General features: G+C 43.1%; 1 protein-coding gene across 7 annotated transcripts in view; it reads left to right on the forward strand.

The window, feature by feature from the left end:
• The window catches only part of SYNE3 (spectrin repeat containing nuclear envelope family member 3), an 84,985-nt gene extending 62,465 nt beyond the window's left edge, over positions 1 to 22,520 (forward strand). For 5 of the 7 annotated variants that reach the window (XM_075926635.1, XM_075926633.1, XM_075926630.1 and 2 more), the window contains 6 exons: positions 317 to 480; positions 4,582 to 4,708; positions 5,948 to 6,103; positions 6,569 to 6,718; positions 8,888 to 8,926; positions 20,159 to 22,520. In XM_075926635.1, coding sequence (XP_075782750.1) covers positions 317 to 480; positions 4,582 to 4,708; positions 5,948 to 6,103; positions 6,569 to 6,718; positions 8,888 to 8,926; positions 20,159 to 20,356 — 834 coding nt within the window. In that variant the 3' untranslated portion in view covers positions 20,357 to 22,520. The remainder of the gene's footprint in view (positions 1 to 316; positions 481 to 4,581; positions 4,709 to 5,947; positions 6,104 to 6,568; positions 6,719 to 8,887; positions 8,927 to 20,158) is intronic. The other 2 variants (XM_006133698.4, XM_075926636.1) reach the window with 2 other exon arrangements.
• The last annotated feature ends 1,367 nt before the right edge of the window (positions 22,521 to 23,887 follow it).

Here is a 23,887-nt window from a genome sequence, read left to right on the forward strand (position 1 = left end):
CTGATTAGCCCTTCAGTGGGAAGCAACAGCTTTAATTTCCACTGGGGGCTTCAGAGAAGTCCCACAGTGGATGCTGCAACAGAGGCATGCTAGCTACACTTCCTCCCTAACTCTGAGCAACCCACTTCTTGGGCTTGCTAGCTACCTGCAAGAACACCTCACAGATCCTGGGGAACTGTAAATAGGGTAACGCCAAGAGAAACCAGCATAATCCAAGGCTGAACATAGCCCTTCATTGGACACAGATACCACGCATGGTGGTAAAACTTCAGAAGTAGCTATGACACCTGGAAGTGACTGAATGTGTGAATTTCAGGGGCTGCTAGCTGAATTCCCGGATAAGGAGATCCAAGCACATCTTGTTGAGGCTCATGGTCAGCTGGTGATTAAGAGTTCTTCCCCAGAGGGAGCAGCACATCTCCATGCTGAATTGAACCAGCTGACAAAGTCTTTGAAGTCACTCAAAAAAATGACAATAAGGTAAGTGTTCAATAAATGTTTCCCATGTCTCTTCGACAGGGATTCTTTCTGCTGCTCTGCTTGATATATTGCAAACACTAAGCCTAGAGAAGTATTGAACATTAGTGACTGTGCTTGATTCTCTTTGAGTGCCGTGGAGTTACTCCTGATTCACACTGGTGTAAGAAAGTGGAGAGTTGAGCACTGTACCTCTTCTGAGATGTTAGCCAGGATATTGTGGTCTGTGAGCAGACACGATACCTGGCAAATCTCTCTTAAGCCTGAGCCAATAGGAGTGTTATAGTACTTGAGTCAGGACATAAGGGTTTGGATGAGAGTGTTGCAGATGTGGACAGAGAGAAAAGTCTGGATTGTGCAGTGGTTATGGAGGAGGAAGAGCAGGCAAGACTTGGATATTGTCTGCATTGCTGCTATAGAGAGAGCAGAGTCAGAGGTGCCACTGTGCTTGAGGACCCAAGGGACTGGGAGGATGACATTGTTAGTAATGGCAGAGAGAATGGGCAGAGAAGCAGACATTAGGTGTGGGGAGCAGACACACTCACCCAACACGGTGGAAACATGTTTAGGTTAATTTTCACAATCAGCCACTCCAGACTGACACAGTCTGCGTATCTGTATTAGTATTAGTAGGACATAATGAGACTCCAGAGCAGTGCCTGTTGCAGCCATAGCAAACCAGCTGTAATGCGGGTGACAGTTTTGTGTTGAAACACCTCTCAAGTTTAAATTCAAATAAAGCCATTCAGAAACAAGCCACACCAAATACAAAGGGAGATCACTCTTTAATTAAGTCTTGCTGGCAGCTAAGTGCCGTTTTGCAATACCTTTGATCCCTGCCATTAGCAGATGCCTTGGCTGTTACCTGTCAAGGAACACTGCTTAATTAGAACCACACATTCCCTCTCCATCTCTGGTCTGAGCTCTTGGGTTCTTTTACAAGTGGATTGTCTGAATTACTACATGCTTGAGAGGTGTTCTCTGGAAATAACCCAGCAATAACAGGTTACTCACCTAGTTCAGATATTTTCTGAGAGCGTGTGCAATTATTTTTATTTTGGAATTTGTTTTGATCTGGTACCCTTCCCCTGACTTTTTCACCTGCGGCCATCAGGCATCTTAGAGATCTCTCCAAACTACATAGTCCTGACCTCCTCTACCAAACACACATTAGCGTCCTCAAATGGTTCTCTCTGAGTGAGACCAAAGTGCTTCTAGCAATGAATATCAATTTCTGGTTTATTTTTCTCACAACATAAACATGGTACCTAACCACTTAACTTTCTCATGGTACTTAACCTCACATTGGCCCTGTCTGGTTTTCACTCAGCCCTGCCCTAGAACTCCCAAGTTGCCTCCGAACTCCCTGCATGTTCTCTCCCTTCTCTCCCAAACACTCTTGGCTCAGTCAGTGCTACTGTCTGACACACCCTTTATTTCCTTCTGCTGTTTCCACCTTTGTGCCTTTTTTCACAGTCCCCTCCCTATTTAGAGCACCTTTCTGGAACCCTGTAACTGAGCTACCATTACTTCCTTGCTCAGATCCCATCTCTGCTGCTGGCGTTCTGAGAATTAAGCTAATAAAAATTAAGTTTCCCCCAAAAAAGTTTTAAAAATTAGCAAAACTGTAAAGGCAAAGTATCGGTACTCTAGTGTCCAGATCCCCAGTTGGGATCTTCTACAGCCCAGGGCTTATAATATCCTGGAACAACCCACTTTCGTGTTACAGAGGAGAGGGCAAGAAGACATCTTTGTGTTTTGGAAGCTTGGGAAGTCTATCTGAAAACATTTAGCATCTCCCCTCACAGCAACCTTGTGTTGCCAGAAGGTCGGAGGTGGTTCTCTAAAGGCCTGTCTTTGACTACCACAACTCAGGGTTGACTATCCTACCTCACCACCCAAGTTGGTTACAACTTCTGTTTGTAAGTGCATTCTGGGCCTTATGCATGTTCAAGTCCAAAGCTTTAAACCAATCTTGTAACATCTTTAAAGCCCCATCACTGAAACCGTTCTTAACCCAGCTGTAACTGGGTTATGGAACAATCGTGATGTAATGGGATTCCTTAATTCAATTGCTGTTATGGTGTGAAGATGCTCTAAGTATGCTAGGGGCCAGGTTTTGTGAGATACTGAGCATCTCAAACTCTCATTAAGGCAAAGGAAACTCAGAGCACTTGGCACTTTTTATGTAGCATTAGGTCATAAAATTGCTGGCTATGGGGTTCGTTTGTAGGTGGCAGCAGGTTATCCCTCTGGGGGCTTGAGAGAGGGTGTTCTAGTGGTGATGGCTCTAATCCAGGACTTGAGAGACAAGGGTTCAATACCTTGCTCCATCACAGGCTTTCCATGTGACATCATGAAAGTCACTTAGGCATGGTCTGCGTTTAAAAATTAGATTGTCCTAGCTTGGTCTCAGGACTGTGAAAAATGTTGTGCCCTCAACACCTTAGTTAGAGTGACCTAATCTCCAGTATAGATGTGGTAATGTTGACAGAATTTTTGCATTGACATAGCCACTTATGCCCCAACCTTTTAGATTGGCAAAATGTAGTTTTGCATCAAGAAGCACTCCTGGTATGGATCCTTAAAGGAAAGGATAGTTAAAGAGGTGGAGCCTAAATCTATGAATGGGCCTAAGCCAAGCCCCAAGAGCCAAGGACTCCCACTCTGGGAAAGTATGGATCCTACTCAGGCCTTTCTCTGAGTGGTAGGGGAAAATGAAGGATAGACGGGCATTAGAGAGGGGGGAAAGGTTTATCATGTTGTTTATTATATTTATATTTCTCTCTATATATAATATGAGAGGGAGATTTGTATATTATTACACTGCAGTAATGAAGAGTAATTATTTTTAAATATAAAAATGATGTTGTTGTAAAACCCATAAAACCTGGTGAGGAAATTCAGGCTCAGGCATAGAACCTGAAACTATCTTTCTTTCCTTTTTTCAAGAGACTAGATTTCAGGATGACAGTATCCCTTTAAGGGACTAGCCCATAGTCATGCCGGAAGTCTCTGGCAGACAGGAATAGAGCCCGGATCTGCTGTTGTGCTTTAACCACAAGACCTTCTTTCTCTTCTGAAAGTACATCAACTGTACATTTCCAAGGGGCCACTTCTGGAGTTGAATCTTAATGATTTGTAACATTCTAAGCACAGCAAATACCCTCTCCTACCTATCTGTACTAAAGTTTTAGCATTGACTATAGAACCTCATGCCTTTCGGATCTGGAGGTCCTTGCTGAACTTCTAATACAGTGCTGTGTGTGCACATGTACCCATATTCACACAAAAATAACCTGCACCAACTCGTACAGTGTGGAGCAGTGTTCCCTCTAAGATTTTTCCAACCGTGAGCGGAGTGAGTTTTGGCTTGTGCACAAGTATTGAGGTCATGTGTGCTGGTTTGGATGTGTGCCACTGTGCCACACACGTTCCCAGCCACCGGAGCAGAACCCCTCCTCCCCGCCATGCAGTATGTCCTGTTCCCAGCTGCCCGAGTAGAGCCCGCCCTCTCCCGGCTCTCCTCCTCCCCGGCCATGCAGCATGTCCCATTCCTAGCCACCAGAGCAGACCCATACCACCACCACCACCACCACCATGCAGCAGGTCCTGTTCCTGGCACCAGCTACCAGAACAGGCCCTGGCCTCCCCGCCCCCGCCATGTGGCTGTAGCAGATCCTGGACCCCCATCCCGGTGGATCCCTCACCACCCCATCTCAGCAAGTCCGAGGCCTTTTCCTTTTCTTCCCAAGGGCTTGAAAGCACTGTAGAGACGGGGGCTTAAGATGGTGCAAGGGGGGAGCATGACAAAGAAATACACAGACAGGCTTGAATACTTCAGCCTATCGGTAGTGTTGTTTGTGCAGAGAGGAGTATAGTTCCAATAACTTGTAAAGAGCTACAAGTCAGTACTAGCACCAAGTACTACTCATACTTTGTGACACTGCTGATTTGTTATATTATTAGTAAGGAAATAATTGTAATCATAGGTTATTGCAGCATAGATATATTGGCTTGGTTCCCCACCTCTTCCCCTGTACATGGATGTGTCAGTTGTGAGATGCATCAGTGCATTGACTTGTCTGATTTTGTATTTTCAAGCCTCCTCGGTAACATGCAGCCAAATGCAGCAGTGGTTGATACAGGGAAGAATATAAACATTGTGGGAAATACATTGATGCCTGAATTCGCCTTCCACTCTTTAGAGGTAACTGTCAAGCGCTCGCAGGTGAGAGAAGCAGTGTATATCCGCATTCCATCATAATGTCACAAAGACAGTTTCCCTGTGGCTCTGTTGGATACTATATCTAAAACCGTGCAATTTACAACGTCCTCTGATATGTCAGGATTAAGACTGTGATCCTTACAGACAGCTTCAATTTGCAACAGTTGGTGCAGGGGCATAGTTTCATGATTCCCCTACAGATCAGTACAAGTCACTCAGCCAAAATCACATGCACTGTTTTGAGTATGAGACAGCACGTGTTATAGTAGAAACCCTTGTAAGGAATAGAATTATGCCAGACTGGGAGTTATGGAAAAATTGTGAACGTTCTCTGTTTTGCTAAATTCCTCATTCCACTGTCAAATTTCAATAGAGTAAACCTAGAGCCAGAGTGTCGGATGATGTAAATCAGTATAGTTCCTGTACAACTGGTTTACCGCAGCTAGGGATCTGGCCCTCCATCTTCTTCCTGTGACCAGTTATTTATAACTTGAATCACAGGTGGATGGTGCATCCTGCTCCATTTCCAATTCTGTTGTCCTAGAAAACTCTTATAAAATCATAGGAGATTTTTGTCCACATAGAAAATTCAAATCTAAACTTTTTTCCTCATAGTGAGAGCCTGTGGGATTTGAGACTTCAGTGGAAGTTGAGAAAGAGAAGCACCTCTCAGGAGGCATTCAGAACTTCATAGAATTTGGCCTCAATTAAGATGAGGCAAGAGAGACCAAATCTAGACTAGGGATGCAAACGGTTAACCAGTTATCCGGTAAGCATGCACTCTATTGGCATGCTTACCGAGGTAATAGGTTAAGCGGTGGGGGGGCCTGCTCTGGCCAGGCCTGGCCTGGCTGAAGTGGTTCCCCTGCACGTGACATGGTACGGTGCGGCGGGTTCATTCTGGCATGGCTGGAACAGCTTCTGCCCACAGTGCAGTGGGATTGGCCTGACCTGACTGGGGCAGCCTATGGTGCAGTGGGCCCAGCTGGGCTAGAGCAGCCACCCTGCCTGTGGGATCACAGTTAACTGGCTAAACTTTCCATTTAACCAGTTCACTTTTTAACCAGGATTTCATATCTCTAATCTGGACCCTGGTGATACCCCATTAGAGTCAATGTGAATTTTGCTATTGGCTTCAGCAGGAAACAGTGATCAGGCTGTTGGGCGACTGAAGGAAATAATAATAATTAATGTGTTTCTTATGAAAAAAACCCCTTTTTTGGTTTTTGTTCTGTAACACAGGAGAATGTAAGCAAAGAAGAAGAGAGCAGTCACCTCCTTAAACTCATAAAGGACTTTGAACAGTGGTTACGGGTAGAAAATGCTACATTGAGCAAGATTCTTTTAACAAAACCCTCCAACAGTGAAGAAGTTAAAGCAAAACAAAGCAAGTTGAAGGTTGGTCTTCAAACACTAATTTTTTGGGAATAGTGAGTGGTGTTGGGAGATGAACATAAGAATGGCCATTCAGGGTCATGCCAGTGGTCCATCTAGTCCAGTATTCTGTCGTCTGGCAGTGGCCAGTGCTATATGCTCCAGAGGGAATGAACCGAACAAAACAATTATCAAATGATCCCCATCCCCTGTCGTCAAATCCCAGCTTGTGGCAATGACAGCTTTATGGGCATATGCAGCATGGGCTTGCATCTCTGACTATTTTAGGACATGTCTATGTTACCAGGAAGATTGACCATCTGAAATGGATATGTGGAGACAAAATACAAATAAATGTGTAAACATTAATGCAGTGTTCCCAACAACTGGATGCAATGCTAATGTCCCTTTAAATGACAATCTCTAGTTTCGGCAAAGCAGTGATTCATCTGAATGCCATGTTGCTGATGTCCTTGTCTTTTCCTGAAGAAACTGCAGTCTCGTGTTCCTGAGGGGCAGCGTCTTTTTGAAGATCTCCGTACTCTTCAGAGAGTTGTTGGGACCTCTGAAGATGTGGAGGACCTGCGTTATCGATGGATGCTTTACAAATCTAAACTCAAAGACTCCACCAGCTCATTGGTAGGTGAACAGTCACTGGAGTTGTTAGCACTAAAGACACTAAGGTACTTTTCCATGATTCTTGTAAGTAACCACTGCTTTCTGACAGTCCAGGAAGGATATAAGCATGTGCTTACCTTTAAACATATGGGTAGTCCCATGGAAGCCAACTGAATATTTCTATAAAGACACACACTTTCAGTGTTCAATTAGAAAACCTCTTTGCCTCTGCACAAGCATCACTTATATTTTTTTTCTTGGGAAAAGACCTCAGATTTGGCCCAATAGTGATGATCTTTCCAACATTTATATGTAAGGAATGGGCGCGTGGGTGGTCTTGCTTAGTGGTCACAGCTGGGATGAGGTCTGCCCACCAGGAACAGGAGTCACTGGGCTGGAGTTGCAGGAATTGCAAGCCTAGGTCCTATAAATAAGAGTCAAGGTCAGACTCAGGCCAGGATTGGAGATTAGAGATTAGAGCCAGAACCTGGTTAGAACTCCGAGGCAGGAATCAGTCGAAGTCAGATTGGAGTTAGAGATCAGATATCAGGAGAAGAGGTGAAGTCTGACACTGCAGCAGACTGAAATCTATGTCATTGCCTGGACAACCCCTGGGATTAAGTAGCCGGTCAGAGTACCATCGGGTACTATCACTCAGAGTGTCTTAGATAACATTTTGTGCCACCATATGGCCTGCCAGTACTACTGTGGAAATATCAGCTGTACTTGTTTCTTCAAACCTGGGTTCTAGTCCCTGGGTTCTCACATCTTGTCGGTGGGTGTAATATATAACTTTGTCTTAGACATGTAACGGGAAAATTCCAAGTAGGGGTTTTCTGCCTGCTGCTTCGCTCCTTCACAGAATGTTCTTTTGCACAATTAGGCTGTGTCTAGACTGCAGGGGGTTTTTTAGAAAAAAGTAGCCTTTTTTCAAAAATACTTCACCTGCGTCTCTTTCACCTGCGTCACCAGTGCTCTTTTGAAAAAAGGCGCTATGTAATGCAAACTGTGCTTTTTCGAAAGAGAGCATCCAGACTGCCTGGGTGTTCTCTTTTGAAAAAGCGGCTTGCTTTTTCGGAAGTACTGGTTGCAGTCTAGATGCTCTTTTTTGAAAGAGGCTTTTTCGAAAGTATCTTTCGAAAAAGCCTCTTTCGAAAGAGGCTTGCAGTCTAGACGTAGCCTTACTGTAACAAGTTTATATACCCACAGAACTCTCTTTGAATAACTGTCTTCCGGTCTGTTGTGCTATGTGAATCAATGTGATCAGTATAATCCAGAACAGAACAGACCACAGAAGGTGCCAATTTCTTTACAGCATTCTCTTCGCGGGCTAGGTCGTTGAAATGATTAAAAGAGATGAAGTCTTGGATAATTGTAATGGATTTTAATGTGAGAACCAAAGTATAGATCTGAGTAAAAATAAAGCTTTAATAAGAGAGTTGTACATAAAAGCATTGTGAATAGCTTATCCAGTAACAAATATTGTAAATAATGATACAGATATTTGCAGTTTTACATACATTTTCCTAGTTAAGTCATGATTTTTCAAAGTGCCTAGTGATTTTGGACACTAAATTTTTAAGTCTCATTTTCAGATTGTGGGTTCTTGGCACTTTGTGCAGTAAATCCTCTTTAAAGTATCTTAACTTGGGAACCTGAAAATTGAGCCCCCTAAACTGACTTAACATTTTTGAAAATCTTGGCCGTAAGGTCTGGGAGAAAATCTGTAATTGTTATCCTCTGCTAGGAAGTTGTCAGTGAGTTTCAAATTGAAAGTATATATTTAGAATATAAATCCTTTGATTTGTACTGGAGGTGATGGGCAGTCTCTGTTAATTGGAGTATTATGGACGTAGTGTGAGATCAGTTATTATGTGGTACAATTTTTGCCTGTGTACCTTGTGTAAGAACACATTTAGTCAATAGGTGTCAGTAAAATCAAAGCTATTTCTTAGGGAACGCTGCATCTGACTGACATTGTTAGGAAACAAAATCCATTTGGGCTTTATTCCTGATGTGCATTAAAAAACTCATTAAACACCAATTACCTGCTGTTTCAGGCTATCCAGATGACCAGAAATTTGAAAGAAACATTCCCCCTGTGAAATGAATATTCTGTTATAGGCTCCATGGGAATCTCAGTTTCATGGAATTTTGTGTTTATATTTTTTTTTCTTTTTTTAAAAACAGACTTCTAGATCTTTGGAAGAACCCAATGGATTCAGAAAGGTACAATATTTTTTACTCATTAAATTCAGAAATGTTAGAATAGAGGTGTCCTGGGTAATTGCTTTTAAATGAGTTTTTTAAAGGCTCTTGAGAACAGTTGGTTGCATTAGGGCAAGTGTCTATGTGAAGTAACTTAATAAGGAAGCTCCTCTCCTACAAGTCATGGTTTACATTTAAAAATTATATCAACCAGGCTTCATCGTTCAAGATTCTTTTGTTTTGTTTCACCCTGAGCTCTATAACTAGGGTGACCTAAACCCTGGTGGAAATGAGGCTAGGTTGATGGAAGAATACTTATATTGATCTGCTTGCCACCTCCTAGAGAGCTGAGTTATCTACTTCACAGACAAATTCCTTCCATTGGTGTAGGAAGTGGCTATGCTTTCGTTGTAAGTGGCAGAGAATGAAGCCATAGCTGAGTTCCTCTAGCAGCTATAGATAGTATAGATCAGGAGCTTTTAAGTCACAGGCTGTTTGTAGCCAAATCATCACATAACTGCATCCCTTGTGACTCCTCAAGGCTATACAGATAGAATATTTTCTGTGCATGTGGCCCACATAACACACAGAGAGCAGTACATGTGGGCCCACTGTGGTAAAGTGGTTGAGAACTGCTGGTGTAGCAGTTTCCTGTTAAAAGGAATTAAATTACTCTTACTCTCAGAGTTTTGCCCTTTAGACTGTCCTACAATCACAGAAGCATAGGACTTGGAGGTCCATCTCCTCAGTAGGTGAGGATGAAAATTGTTGAAAGTGTTTAATAATTTAGGAGTTTGCATCCCATTTTCAAAAGTGGCTTAGGGGCCACAAAGTGATTTAGGTACCCAACTCGTAAAGAACAGACAGGGCTGTGAATCCTGTGAGGAGATGGGTGCCTCTCTCCATTGCAGAGTTAGGTGCCTAGCTCATAAGTTCTTAGATTCCAAGGCCCAAAGGGACCACTGTGATCATCTAATCTGATCTTCTGTATAATATAGGCCGTAGACCTTCCCAGTGTTCCCTCTAAGATTTTCCATCTGTGAGTGGAGTGAGTTGTGTCTTATGCACCAATATTGAAGTCATGTGCACTTGTTTGGATGTGTGCCTTCGTGGCACCCAAATTATTAACACATTTCTTATAAACCTCTCTCTTTTCCCCTCTGCTGCCATGTCTCCCACCCTCCCCTCACCCCATCTGCTCCCCTGGTGCCTGCTGCCATCCCCATGCCTCATCCTCCTCTACTATCCCAGCTCCTGCCCTTCTCACTCCCCTCAGCCCTCCTGGGACCTGCTCCCCTCCCCATCCTCTCTAACCCCTGCACCTGCCCTTCCCTTCTCCCTTGTGCCCACCCCTCCTCTAGCCCTCCTCTCCTTCCCCTCTCCTAACACATCCCTCTACACCAGTGTTTCCTGATTTTATTGTGCCACGGAACCCTTTTCAGCTTAAAATAATTTCAAGGAACCCCTAGGGTTCCCAGAGTAAAATTTGGCAAGCAAAAAAAAAAAAAAAAAAAGCCCTGCCATAATTGGTTGAGCAAAAAAACCCTGCAAAATACTCTGTCTCTTTAAGAGGGGCAATGCCGTGTTCTCGTGGAACCCTTACTTTCGCTTTGCGGAACCCTGGGGTTCCACGGAGCACCAATTGGGAAACACTGCTCTACACACCTGTGTTCCTCCTCTCCCTGCTCCTCCCCGTGTCTGCCCTTCTGCTTCACCCCCACAGTTCTCCTGGCATTTGCACCTTCCCTTCCGCCCTGCACTCTCCTGGTGCTTCCGCCTTCCCTCGTTGCCACTGCCCTCCCAACACCTGCTCCCCTTGCCCTCTTCCTTCCTGGTGCCCACCCCCTCACCACCCTCTGTCCCAGTTCTCATACCCCTCTGCAACCCCACAGATGACTTGCTCCATCCCTTGCCTTCCTCATGCTCACCCCTCGTTTCAACCCCTCCTCTCCCGGCACCCACTTCTCCCCTCTCCTCTTCCTTTCTCTTTTCCCCCATTGCCCCTCCCCCTCCCCCTCTCCATTCCTCTCCCAGCATCAACCTGTTCCCTCCCCTCCTTCCCACTCCATCTGCCCTTTCCCCTCATTGTCTCCTCTTGGCCCCCTGGCATTTGTCTTTCCTCCACCCTGCCTCTTGGTGCCTTCCCCTTTCTTCTCCTGCCCTTGCCCTCTCCTCTCCTCTCCTCTCCTCTCCTCTCCTCTCCTCTCCTCTCCGTAAAAGCCCCTTCTTCTCCTCATACCCACCTTCCCCTTAGTTATCCTCCTGCCCCCTTTGTTCACCTTCTACCTTCCTGACACCTGCACCCCTCAACGGGGCCGGCCCGAGCCATTTTGGCGTCCCGGTCCCAGGCGCATGGCGCCGCCCCCACCTCTGGGTGCATGATGCATGCACGGGCCCGTCCCCGGGATGCATGCGGTGCCCAGTCGGCCCCGCCACCACCGATGGCGCGCAACCCAGGGCCAGCTGGGGAGGGCTGCGCCTGGCCGTGCAGGGCCCAGTGACCACGGGGGGGAAGGGCACTGCTGGCCCGTGCTGCGGAGGTTAACACAGCCCCCGCCCCAGGCGGCCGCAGCAGCCCCCTGGTAGCCGAGCGCCCCCCATAGATTGGCACCCTGGGCAGCTGCCCGGCTAGCCCACCCCTTAGTCCGGCCCTGCCCCTAAATCCTCTCTAACCCCCTGGTCCCAGGGCTGGGCTGCATGGTGGGCAGCTGCCCCATGTGCTGGAGCAGCAGTGCTATTCTTAGTACGATGGTCCGAGCTCCAGAAGCTGCCATGCAGCCCCGGCCCCAGCTGCTCCCGGGCCTAGGCCATGTGGTGAGCGGTTGCCCCGTGTGCCGAGGCTGGAGTTGGGTCATGGTGCTATTTTTAGTACCCTGGCCCTGGCCCAGGAGCAGCTGCGCCACAACCCAGCTCCAGTCCCAGCACATGAGGCAGCTGCCTGGGAGCAGCTGGGGCCAGGGCTGTATGGGCTGTATGGTGGCTTCTGGGGACAGGATTACTGTAGTAAAAATAGCACTGTGGCCCCAGCTCCAGTCCTGGTACGTGGCTCAAATTGTTGGTGTGTGCCTGCACAGGTGCCCACCTTAGAGGGAACTATGGACCTTCCCCAAAATAATTCATAGATCAGATTTAACTCCCTCTGATGAGTAGGGTTTAGTCCCAGTCCCCTCCTCCACATTCCCTACTTGTTGTGGTAAGTAGTTCTCCAAATGACTCATTGTGTGCTGTAGTGTTCCTGCTAAGCTGCAAGGCAGCACAGCTTCACAAGTGATTAATCAGCCCCGCCCAGTCAGTCAGCTCTGTGCATGGAGCCCTGAGCTGCTGACTGGGTGGGGCTGATTACTCACCTATGAAGCTGTGCTGCAGCGCAGTTTAGCGGGAACACTGGTGTGCTGATATTGATATTGTAAACGGAATGCTTTGTATGGAATATAACAATCATATGTGAATGATGCACATAAAGATTACAGTGTGCTACTTTGGGGTACTCTGTGTTACAAGTTCCTAATTCACATTCTGAATTTAATTAAGCTCATCTAATCCTTGTCCCTTCGAGTGAAGAATTGTAGGTAAAATGAAGTAATTTGCCTAATGCTGTTAGATTAAGCCCTGATTCTGTGCAGCGTTCTGTGAAGGAATTTCTCTTGGGACTGATTATGTAAAAGTCTGGAATAACCGAGAACAGAGACAGGGGATGAAAAGGGGCATGCTTAAAGGAAAAGAAGAAACTTTGATTAAAGTTAAAGAGTAATTCTTCTCTTGAGGCATGCTCCTGCTCCCATTTAAATTCAGCAACTCTTTCCATTGCCTTCATGGGATTGAATCTCCCTTTATCTCTACCAGCATTTTCTCTATTCATAAAAAATGTTGGCCTCCACTTTACACATCATCTCATCTGCCCTATATTAGATAGCACAGATTGAGACTTTAGTAGAATGGATAGAGTTTGTGACTATATCACCACATCATGGTATAACTAAAACTTTAGATCTCTCCCTCTGGGAACCACATCCCGCTCCTGCCAGGGAATGCTATACACTCACATTTGGCATTAAGTCCCCTTGTTACACACATCCTGATCTTGTCATCCTAAATTCCTCCTCGTGCCAAGGCTTCCCAATGCAGCAAGGCTATTCCCCCAGTGTTCAAAAGATGGGGTTAAGCCTATCCATTTCTTACCCTGGTGAAGCACGTCTGTGCATTGTGATACCCACACCTCTCCTGAGTACTTCTGGCCAATCTTGACTCACTCATGGTAACTCCAAAGCCTTTCCTGATTGCATCTGTAGCTTAGCACTAGGCACGGGGTGTAATAAGCCAAATATCAAGTTCACTGGCTTTTTTTCAGCATGATATCTTAGGTGCCAATAATCTTCCCTTCAATTCCTAATCAGTTTACTTAAACAATGTGGCACCTTAATTTCTTGCTGTAGAAGCTGTCAGATATTGAGTAAAACTACTCTTCCATGGTAATGAACTTAAAGGGAAAGTTCAAAGAACCTATCAAGGACTTCTATTTTTATATGTCTCTCCTGGTCAAATTGCCTTTAGCAGAAAATGCTTGTGGCTCCATTGTATCTTCACTGAGAAGTGAGATTCCATCGTTGACTTTAGCAAAACACCTTAATGTTGGCTGGTACTCGGTCTCTCTCTTCCTGAGTGATGTGCAAATACACTGGTAATTTCCTTTCATACTTACATGAAGTATTGGCAATTAGGCCCATTGTAGGCAAATCATATCTGCCAAGGAGCACCGGACTATTCCTTGACTTCTGAACAACTACTCAGTGCAAAGAGGGAGAGACAAAGAACCAGAACACACTGTGGGTGAGAATACAGTAGCTCCCTTTGCCTCTAAAAAGAACATTGGCAGGAAATTTTGGTGCCAAATTGTTTAAAAATACTAACGATCCAGATGCTGCTGTCATGTATACCCATCTTACACCAGTGATGGTCTATGGGCCTCAGTGGAGTTATCCCAGATTCATACTGGTGCCAATGAGAGCAAAATCAGGTCAATTATGACCAGAAATACATGTATGAATTAAACAACCTTTGGCATAACAGCGTGGGGCCTAGCTCATGAGAACTGGAAAGTGACATTGACCAATCTGGTGTCAATGTTATCTGAGCTGGGAGAAGAGCAAAAAGTGAAAATGGGAAGGTGAAAATGAGAGTGTTACAATCTCCGTAGTTGCTTTTTTAAATTTGGGTGAAATGATCTATGTCTATGGTGCTGCTAGTTAAGGATTTTTTTTTTAAATATGTTTTACGTTGATTGTATCCCTTCAAAACTGAAGCAGTTATGCTGTGAATGACTAACAATGTCTTGAGTTAACTAATTTGTACCTGAAATACTGCAGCACTCATGGGAGGAGGCTGCTTCACCTTATAATTTATAAAACTCAGTCTCCTTGGCTTGAGTGCAGTAGGAGCTGACTCCTGTTTCGAGGACTTGAATGGATGCCTTAGGCCAAGTGAACGCTCTTTTGCTCAGAGGATGCACTTCAACTTAGCATCTGACATTCTGCCTCTGATGCTGCCTCTACAAGGCTTTCACATGATAGAGGGATCCCATAAATTATTCAAGCTGATCTTTTGCTTCTGTGATGTGTTGTTCCTAGTGATTCCCATCTCATCTGCCATGTTCTAATAGTTTGACATGGGGGTGGAGAAGGACACAGATGCTCACTCTCTCATTATTCTTGTCTAGCGAGGACATACCCTAGCTAGACCTTCCCCCAAGAAGAGCACTATGGTATAATGATATCTTTAAGAGTGATTTCCTATAGACCAACCAAACAAAATATGGGTAGGAAATTACATCTGCTGCTGTTAGTTGGCAGATACCCATGATGAGGAAACATGTATCTCTAGTGCACCTAGCATATGCCAAGGCATTATAGAGCAAATATTAAATAATAATGATAAAATGTTACCTTTGAAGATTGGTTCCCAGCCAACTGAAAATATTCCATGAGCATTCTTCGCATAAATAGAAAATCCAAAGCTGGTTATTTATGAGAATAGGTAGCACTGTTCAGTTTATTTTTGAAGTAATTATACTTCCTTGCTGCTCAAATGATTTTGGCTTCATTGTTTGTACAAACAAAATAATTAGGTTTTATTAAATTTGTGGTCACCTAATTGCTTCCCTTTGAGAAATTGCTGCATGTAATCTCAAACAGCACATGAACAAGGGGAACTGTGTAATTTAATCTTCTTAGAAGTCACCATAGATCTTGAGTCAATCAAATTAATGAAGCTATACAGGAAACTGTGGACAAAGCTATAGCACTAACTTGTCTGGGAGAAAACAGTAACAACACAGACTGAACTTAAGATACATCAAGAAGTATACAGAAAACAAAATCCATTTCCAATAACACAGCATGTATGTGTCCTGTTAAAAATACATCATGGGTTTTATTTTTTCATGATCAGACTCATGGCAGCTGTTTGGTCATTTGAAGTCTGCTGTAAAATAACATGCCTGATAAAATGGAAAATGCTTTTTAAAAAGTGCACGAAGGTGACACTTTTTCCCAGTTTAATGCCTGTTTTATGAACACTGAGGAAATCTTTCCCCTTAAAGAAGAGAAGTATTTCCCTTGAACCAAAATGTTATGGCCAAATACCCCAGCTGGTTGGAGTAGTTCAGATCTGGATCTTAGATTTGAGGTTGGGGCCCCTCTCTGCCCCAGCCATGAACATTTTCCTCTCAAGGAGTGGTTTTTGTTTCGGTTTTGGTTCTAGTTCGGAATGTAGGATGTTGACTTTCTTTGTGAGGAAAAACATTTCCAGTGATCCATTCCAGTAAGAACAAGTCTGAGTGTTTTGTGAAGGAGTAGTATAAAAACTGCAGGAAGCTGGAGGGAGTTGTGATTGCTAATACTGTTTGAACCTCTGTAGTCCAGCACCTTGGGACCGTATCAGTGCCGAACCAGAGAATTTGCTGAGCCACGGGAGGTCAATATTGTCTAGCAGTATTATCAACACTTCCACTGCTTACTGGGCTCTTCTAAGACATTTGGGGTAAATTAGAGCTAAAGAACAGCATGGAACACCGAGAGCCAGGACTAGTAGCTATAAACAAACTTCATGGGACTTCAGGAAACTTGGCCACACCTATGATAAGTGGATATCTCCCTAAATAAAATCATGCTGGACCACAGATGTTGCTGGACTAGACAAAGACTGCACAGACTCCTCACAAGTTGTTCATTCACAGTGTTTTTATTTTGAGTTCTCTCCACTAATACCATCATAGTCCTTATGCAACTGTTGACCTTTGTTTCCGTGCTTTAGGCTTTCTCATCAAGACCCAGGGGAACAGAGGTTGCTTGTCTGGGAGACCTTTGTAGATATGTCTACGCTGCAATTAAAAACCCATGACTGGCCTGTGGCAGCTGACTTGGAGTGCTGTATTGTTTAATTGCATTGTAGACATCTGGGCTCAGGCTGGAACAGGATTTAGAACCTTGCCAGGTGGTAGGGTCCCAGAGGTAGGGCTGGAACATCTATACTGTCATTAAACAGCCCGGCACTATGAGCCCTGGTAGTCCAAGTTAGCTGGTGCAAGCCAGCCACAGATGCGTAATTGCAGTGCAGATATACTCAGTGTGCCTGGACTTAGCTAGCCCTTCCTTCCTTCCTCCCCATTCCCTGGCACTTCCTTCCTGTGCCTCTTTATCAGACTTGTGTTAATAGGGTAATTGGCTTTTTGTCCCACCCAGCCTGGTTATCTAATTATCTCAACCAACTTTCTCTGCATAACTAGTTGGTTTCTAAGAGATCAGAGTACAGCCTGTTCTGTTCACTCCCTGGCCTCTGACACACTACTGGTAATATTGAAACATGCCCCTGTGCTATTCTAATGGGAGACTGGGCTTCAGTTTTGTAGCAGTACTACAGGTTATCTGCTAGATGCCCCAGCGTACCTTCTGCTCACTTCCTGCAAGTGTGTTTATTAATCTTCCCCACTGCTACCTAAACTCTGATCAAGGGTCAAATATCCCCAAACTTTAAAAAAAGGTAGGGGGAGGGGAGAGAAACAAAGCTTCTATTGATCAGATCGTGAGTTTGCCAATTTCAAAACTTTTGTGTCTATGTATAAATATTTGGAGAAGGCAGTGTTTTCTTATCCACAGTGCTGCTTTAACTGATCCAGTGTCACCACTTTGCCTGTGGCATTATTACCTGCAGTGCACATTGTGCCAAATCTGTCAGTAGAGTAGGCTGTTGTAAACCCATTTGTGTCACAGTGACATATGGCAGTGCATTTAGTTTTAAGTGACTTTGCAGCAGAAACTTTGAAATGTCGTCAATGTCCTCTGAAACTCGAGCATAAACTGCAGGTTTATTTCTTGTTGTGATTTTTAAATTGACCCATGTACAAAGATTCTGGCTGATAGTCCAGCCAATTTTATGTATTTCTTAGTGCATGGGACGAATCACAAGCCCTGGGATTTGCCTGTCTACTTACAAACTGGGCAGCTTTCAAAATTCCCCACAGACATTGCATGTCCATGCACATCCCCCACCCTCCTGTTTTAAAAGAATGTTAAGGTTACAAAAGCCAAGCACTCCAGTTAGGAAATGCCAGAATTAATATTGTCTGTGTAAACTTAGTTCAGACTCCTTGTGCATTATGATACAGTATTTAATTATATGATCACATGTTCTCTCTGTCCCCTCATGGGACCCCTGATATGTAGGGCAGCTCTGGAGGTGCATTTATTTTTGTCTGATATGTCTGGCACATAGTAGCAGCACAGCAATTAAACTCACAGATAAGTACTGTGCCATTAGCTGGACAGGCAGTGGTTTAAGATGCCACTATCTCTTAGCTTATTAAGACAAATTAAGACAACATTCTTCTGTATTTTGGACTGTGGACAAAACCAAGTTAGAGGAAGAGCAATAATTATAGCAAAACACTCTTTGCAGTGTTGTTGTAGCCATGTTGGTCTCAGAATACAAAAGACACGAGGGGGTGAGATAATAGTTTTTATCAGACCAACTTCTGTTAGTGAAAGACGAAGACCAAGCTTTTGATATACAAGAGCAAACTGAGTAGTTTATTTCAAGCTAAGAGTACTGTGTAGATGCACCCAATGGGACTATTCAACGTAACTGTGCAGAATTCCCTTCCCTAGCTCAGTTTTTATTCAGTCTTTCCTTTCCTCATTTAAGAGCATAATAAGGACTTCAGATTTGACCTTATAGGAGTAATAGAAGGGAAAGAACTATTTGGTCACCCAGTTGTGACTAGTGCACTGGACACAATAGTCAAGAATGGTACATCCATATGTAGAAATGGCTCCTACAATGCCATCAGGATTGCTAAGTTTTGATTTGTGTTTAGATGCCAGCTGTGCACAGTGACGTTTCCTCGGGGAACACCTTAATTTAGACTCTGTTTTTTCTAGTACTTCAGCCAAAGCGAAAGATGAACACAAGCAGCTGAGGCACCCAACATATTCACAGAGTGCTGGGAATTTTTACTGACTTCAGCGGAATTTGTATCAGGCCTTAACCCAGTCACAATGCAGCACGTCAGTAATGCTAGAACCAACAGCTGTTACTCTATTGCCTCAACATCCGCCAGATCCAAGAACTAGATCTTCATCAGTCATTTGATATAGTAGAAATAAATCAGCCATAACGGAAGAATATTTTTACAGAATCACTATCTCTTATTTTGGGTTGTGTACCTTGGCAATTTCTATATATTAACAGCAAGAGGTTGAGGTGCTTAGTTACCAAGGGAAGAGACACCTCCAAAATATCTAATAGAGATAGATGCAAAACACTGTGTGATGATGTTCTAGTCTGTTGACATTGTCTTCTCTGCTAGTGCAGTTCACAGGGCACTGTCTCTTGGTAACACTGTGGGGAGAAGGTATTGCCTACTAATCTGAGCATAAATGGGAGTCAGGAACTCTCAGTTTGAATTTCTAATCCCAGCTCTAACACTGGCTTCCTTTGTGGCTTTGTGTCACACTTGGGTTGTGAGAATTAATTAGTTAATTTGTAAAACATGAAATGACTGATAGAGGGTAGATGGTAAATATTACTACTATACTGCCGATGTAAATCCATGGCTGCTGAAGAAATTGCCTCATCCAAGTTTCTGGCTACTTTTTAACTATATTTTCTGTGCTCTCTCAGAGAAAGCTGATAAGTCTTGAACATTTTGGGGGTGTGAATAAGATCTGTAAAACACCCCAAGAATCCTGCCACTATGAACTCTCCACTTGAATGAGTATTTCCTGAAGTACCAGGCCCAAATTCTCTTCTGTAACATTTATATATATCCAAAACAACTCTTCGAGGTCAATAGAATTATTCTCAATTTACACCAGCATAAGTGAGCAGAATGTGGCTCTTCATTTTCTTTTGTGGAACCCTATTATAATGAATAATCACCGAGCAGCAAATGTGAGTTTAAGGAGTGCTTCATGCTAAAGTCAGCTTTCACCATCTGCTGTGCTTCTCCCTTTTCCTTGCCATTTCTGTTGCATCTTGCAAAGTATAAAATTTGTCTGGCAAAGCATGAGAAGCAATGGATTGGCTATAATAAGGCGGAAGCTTTCTCCAGCCTTTTCTACCCGTGGGGAAGGTCATCAATAAATAGAGACAGCCCAAGGATCAGACTGCATTGGGAGACCAACCAAATCAAATCTCGGCATGATCTGGCCCTAATGAATTAAATACAGTGTATGTATGAAGCTCTTCTGCTGAGTTAAAGCCTAAGGCTATTTGGCTTCTCCCAGTAACAAAGCTTTCATTTTGTTGTGACATATTAGCTGCTAAATAGAATTTTTCTCTCTGGCATTCCCTAGGAGAAGACTAGTTGGCAGTTTAGTGTGTGTGTATGAGAGCGTGCATTTATAATTTCCTAATAATCAGAAACCTGACACTAAGAATCATCGTTTTCTTCCTCCAGTGAAGCCAAATAATAATTCTCAATAAAATAATTCCAAGCACTGAGACCTCTTAGCCCAAGAGAAGTAGTTCAAGGGCCTTTACATGAATCAGTCAAATTGTACAGAACATGCAGGAATATATCAGTGCTGCACTGAACAAGGTGGGATAAAAGGTCTTTTCCATCTCCTTAATCACTGATTCTAGGAAATGTTTGAGGTGTCTTTACTCTCTGCCCTGTCCATCTCCCCTAGTTATTGTTGTCATTTTCTTGTTAATATGCTCAATAAATCCATTATCCTTATTTGATGTTTCTGTTTTTAGAGACGTCCAGGGGGGATGTGTTCTTTCCTGTACCGTGTGTGCTGGGCAGCACTGCCACTACAGATTCTCTTGCTGTTTTTGCTGCTCCTGGCGTTTCTGCTCCCTCTCGTGGAAGAGACCCAGAGCTGCAAGCTTGCCAACAACTTCGCCCGCTCTTTCAACTTGATGCTGAGATATGAAGGCCCTCCTCCAACTTAACTCCATGACAGGCACGTGGCAAGAGGTGACTGGCTTGGACATCGATGCTGCTTTTTCCTTTTGGTGTCTTGACTATTGCTTGGCCTCTAAATCTAAGGCTTTTAACATGACCACCAGATTGACTGGAAACATGGTCAAAACATGCAGCGTAAGGTTAGTCCGTATAAATCAGGTATTAACATTTAAAGCTAAATGAATATTTTTACACGATTGTATGAATATATTTATACTATGAGTGTGTGTATATATCTATTTTATATATATATATATATAGTGTGTGTATATAACTATAATGGAAAAAAATCTAAACTCCACTGTTTTGGTCTAATCCTGTAATGTTTTTGCTTCCACCTTTGCTTCAGCAATGCATAGCAGATATTTTAAAAAACTGAGTTCTTGTTGTTTATAACTGAAATCGAAGTGAGCATGAGAAAAGAAGGGATGTTCCATGGAATTGTGTGCCAGAAAAATTGTCACTGAGACCTGAGATGAAATGGAATCATGTTTAAATACACTGTTTGCCATTTAGCCTTAGCAAAAGGAAAAGTTTCTGTTCAGGATCAGTAGCTAGGTTTTCTGTTGCAATTGCTTTTCTGTTGTCACCACTGATGCAAATGCCAAACCTCCCATTGATGTCTGGGTGTGTGAAACCAAGCCTACAGTATATTCAAATGCCGTCTGTGATAGTCTCCCAATTTTTACTGATGTTTTGTCCTTGATCATTCAAGTCGGAGAGGTAGAATTGAGCAAAGCAAACTGAAAATAATAAGGCATTTTTCTAAACCTCACTCTAGTGAAATCATTTTGGAACCAAATTATCATTTTTATTTTATTTTGTGCAGCTATATAAAGCTCTGTATAGCAATGAATTATGCAGAAGGAGAAAATATGATCTTGTTCCTTCTTTTAAACTACAGAGATCATCCACATGAATGCTTTTTTAACAGAAATTGCTCTGAGATACACCACGTGCTCTGAGCAGTGAGATACAGCTTATCTCAGCATCAGCATACAAAATGGTCATAGCACAGAAGTGCATTAACAAATGCAGTCTATAAAAATGATTCCTTACTGAGAGGTGTTATTATGCCAGTGGTTTGCTAACAAAATATGATGTTGTATAATTGCATCAAGCATAATTATACTACAGGTTTTTTAAAAATCTGAGGTCTGAGACACTGAGGATTGTCATAATTTAACCTGGTCTTGTGCTTGTTTTCATCAGCTCTTCTTTTTTTAACAAAAATGTATGCATTCAGTAGTCTTTATAATGTAAATGTGGTTCACAGCATTATTATGAGGAAACCATTTCTTGGTGGTGTTTTACTTAATTGGAGCCTGCATCTTGTGCAAAGAGGGGAGAGAGGTTTGTTTCAAATACTTGGTGGCACTTCTTTGGTTCACCTCCTTTATTTCTGATAATTTTTATCCTGAGTCATACTGGTCAAACTTCCAGTCAAAAATATTAGCTACTTTTTTCTATCCTGGCTATTTTTTGAGTGAAATTTGAATTCCAGGTGGCAGCAACTGACTTTTTTGTCTCTCTCCAAACACATATCAAAATAATATCAGTTATATATTGGATATGCATTACTGTATAGCTGTAGGGGGAATCACCTTTTTGTACTATAAAACATAGGGGAGGTTAATTGCATTCTGCCACATTCTACAGAGCATGCAAAGCTTCTATTCCTATTGTAATACTCGGGACGTCGAGTATGACCCATAATTACATGTGTTATATAATTTGATGTTCATTGTGCACTAACTACAGAGCAATTTCATTAAGTATAATGATGATTACATAGAACATTAGAATGGCCATAATGGGCCAGACTAAAGGTCCATTTAATCCAATATCCTGTCTTCCAACAGTGCCAATGCCAAATGCCCCAGAGGGAATGACAGAACAGGTAATCATCAAGTGATCCATCCCTTGGTGCCCATTCCCAACTTCTGGCAAATAGAGGCTAGAGATACAATCCTCTTATAGTCTTGGCATCCACAGCATCCTCTGGCAAAGGGTTCCATTGGTTGCCTGTGTGCTGTCTGTTATTCCTGCCTACTGTGTCCATAATTATGAAGAACAGAAAAACCAAATTCAGATTTGAGAGTCCCCAAAAATCTTTAAAACATTTTTTGATAGAATGGGTAGCATATGAAGGAGAAGACAGTAACGAGCACTGAATGGAAAAGAAGCCATGAGTGGGGGAAGAGAGAGGTAAGGAAGTGGATTCAGATAGAGAAGAGAGGGTCTGAAAAAATCTATGAAAGGTAAAATGCAAGAATGTAGAAAAGAACAATCTCTATTAGGGTGCATCTAGTTTAGTAGTTATCAACCTTTTTTTCATTTGCAGACCCCTAATAAAACTTGGAATGGAGGTGCAGACCCCTTTGGAAATCTTAGACATCATCTATGGACCCCCCCAGTAATCCACCGACCACAGGTTGAAAACCACTGATTTAGAAATCTTCATGCCTGTGCTGGATTATTCCCCACTGTACATTGCCCTGTCCAGTTTCAAATGTCCAGGTGAAGGGCCACCACCATTTCTCTGAGGAGACTATTCCCCCATAGAAGCTCTCACTGTTAGAAAGGCTTTGTCTACGCAAAACATTTTTCTTCGTGCTTCTTGTATCTGCAGTGAGACCGGGGTTGGCAAGGATGGTGGGAGCTCTAATAGAGAACACTGGTGTTCTAACAAACATGTTGTCTAACCTCACTCACATTGCTGTCTGCTGCTCATGGCAGGTCTGCACTGGAGCTAGGTCATTGCTAAAGCTAGTCAAAATGTTTCAAATGGAGGAGATGCTTTCTGATGAAAAATGTCTCTGAAATTTTGAAATTCAGCTCCAGAAAAATGAAACAGTTATTTCTGTACATTTTCCAGGCAACTAGTATAACTATGGGAAATTAGAAAGAGCCCTGGGGGAGGGAGAGAGGAAGGAAAGCAGCAGAAGGAAGAGCAGAGGAGGCTCTGAAGTGATGCAGATTAAAAACTGGCAGTTAAGAGCTAGGAGAAGAGACAGGTGACTTAAAGCAGAAAGGTGACAAAAAGAGGAAATTGTGAGAGACAAATAAGGGGTTTAAATATAAACAGGAAGAAAAGGAAGGCATCAAGCTGTGTCCTCCTTTGCAAAGGAGACCGATGGAAAAGAACTATAATTTACAAGTGATGCAGCAAATGAATTCCTTCTTTGCAACCGTTATTTCCAGCAGAGAAGAGAGACACATCCTCCTAACTGATTACAAGAGCCATGCAAATTCTGCTCTGTGCAGCAAGGATTTAATCATCTAAGCTCTGAGCCATGTGCTTCTTGGGGCAGGAGAGAGATGTGTTAATTTCTGTAGCATAGCTATATTCCACTTCTTTGAGGGGTGTTATGGCCAGGAAATGAAGTAAAAGTATGAAAGGCAGGAGAGAAAAAGAACTATAGCAAGTGGGAAAAATTAGTTAAGGTGAAGATCAAGAAGGAAATGGTTAGGATTTTTTTGTGTGTGAAAATTACAGAATCTCCCAAGAACTTTTG

The sequence above is a fragment of the Pelodiscus sinensis genome, chromosome 4 (assembly GCF_049634645.1).
Source record: "Pelodiscus sinensis isolate JC-2024 chromosome 4, ASM4963464v1, whole genome shotgun sequence".
Classification (NCBI taxonomy): domain Eukaryota; kingdom Metazoa; phylum Chordata; order Testudines; family Trionychidae; genus Pelodiscus; species Pelodiscus sinensis.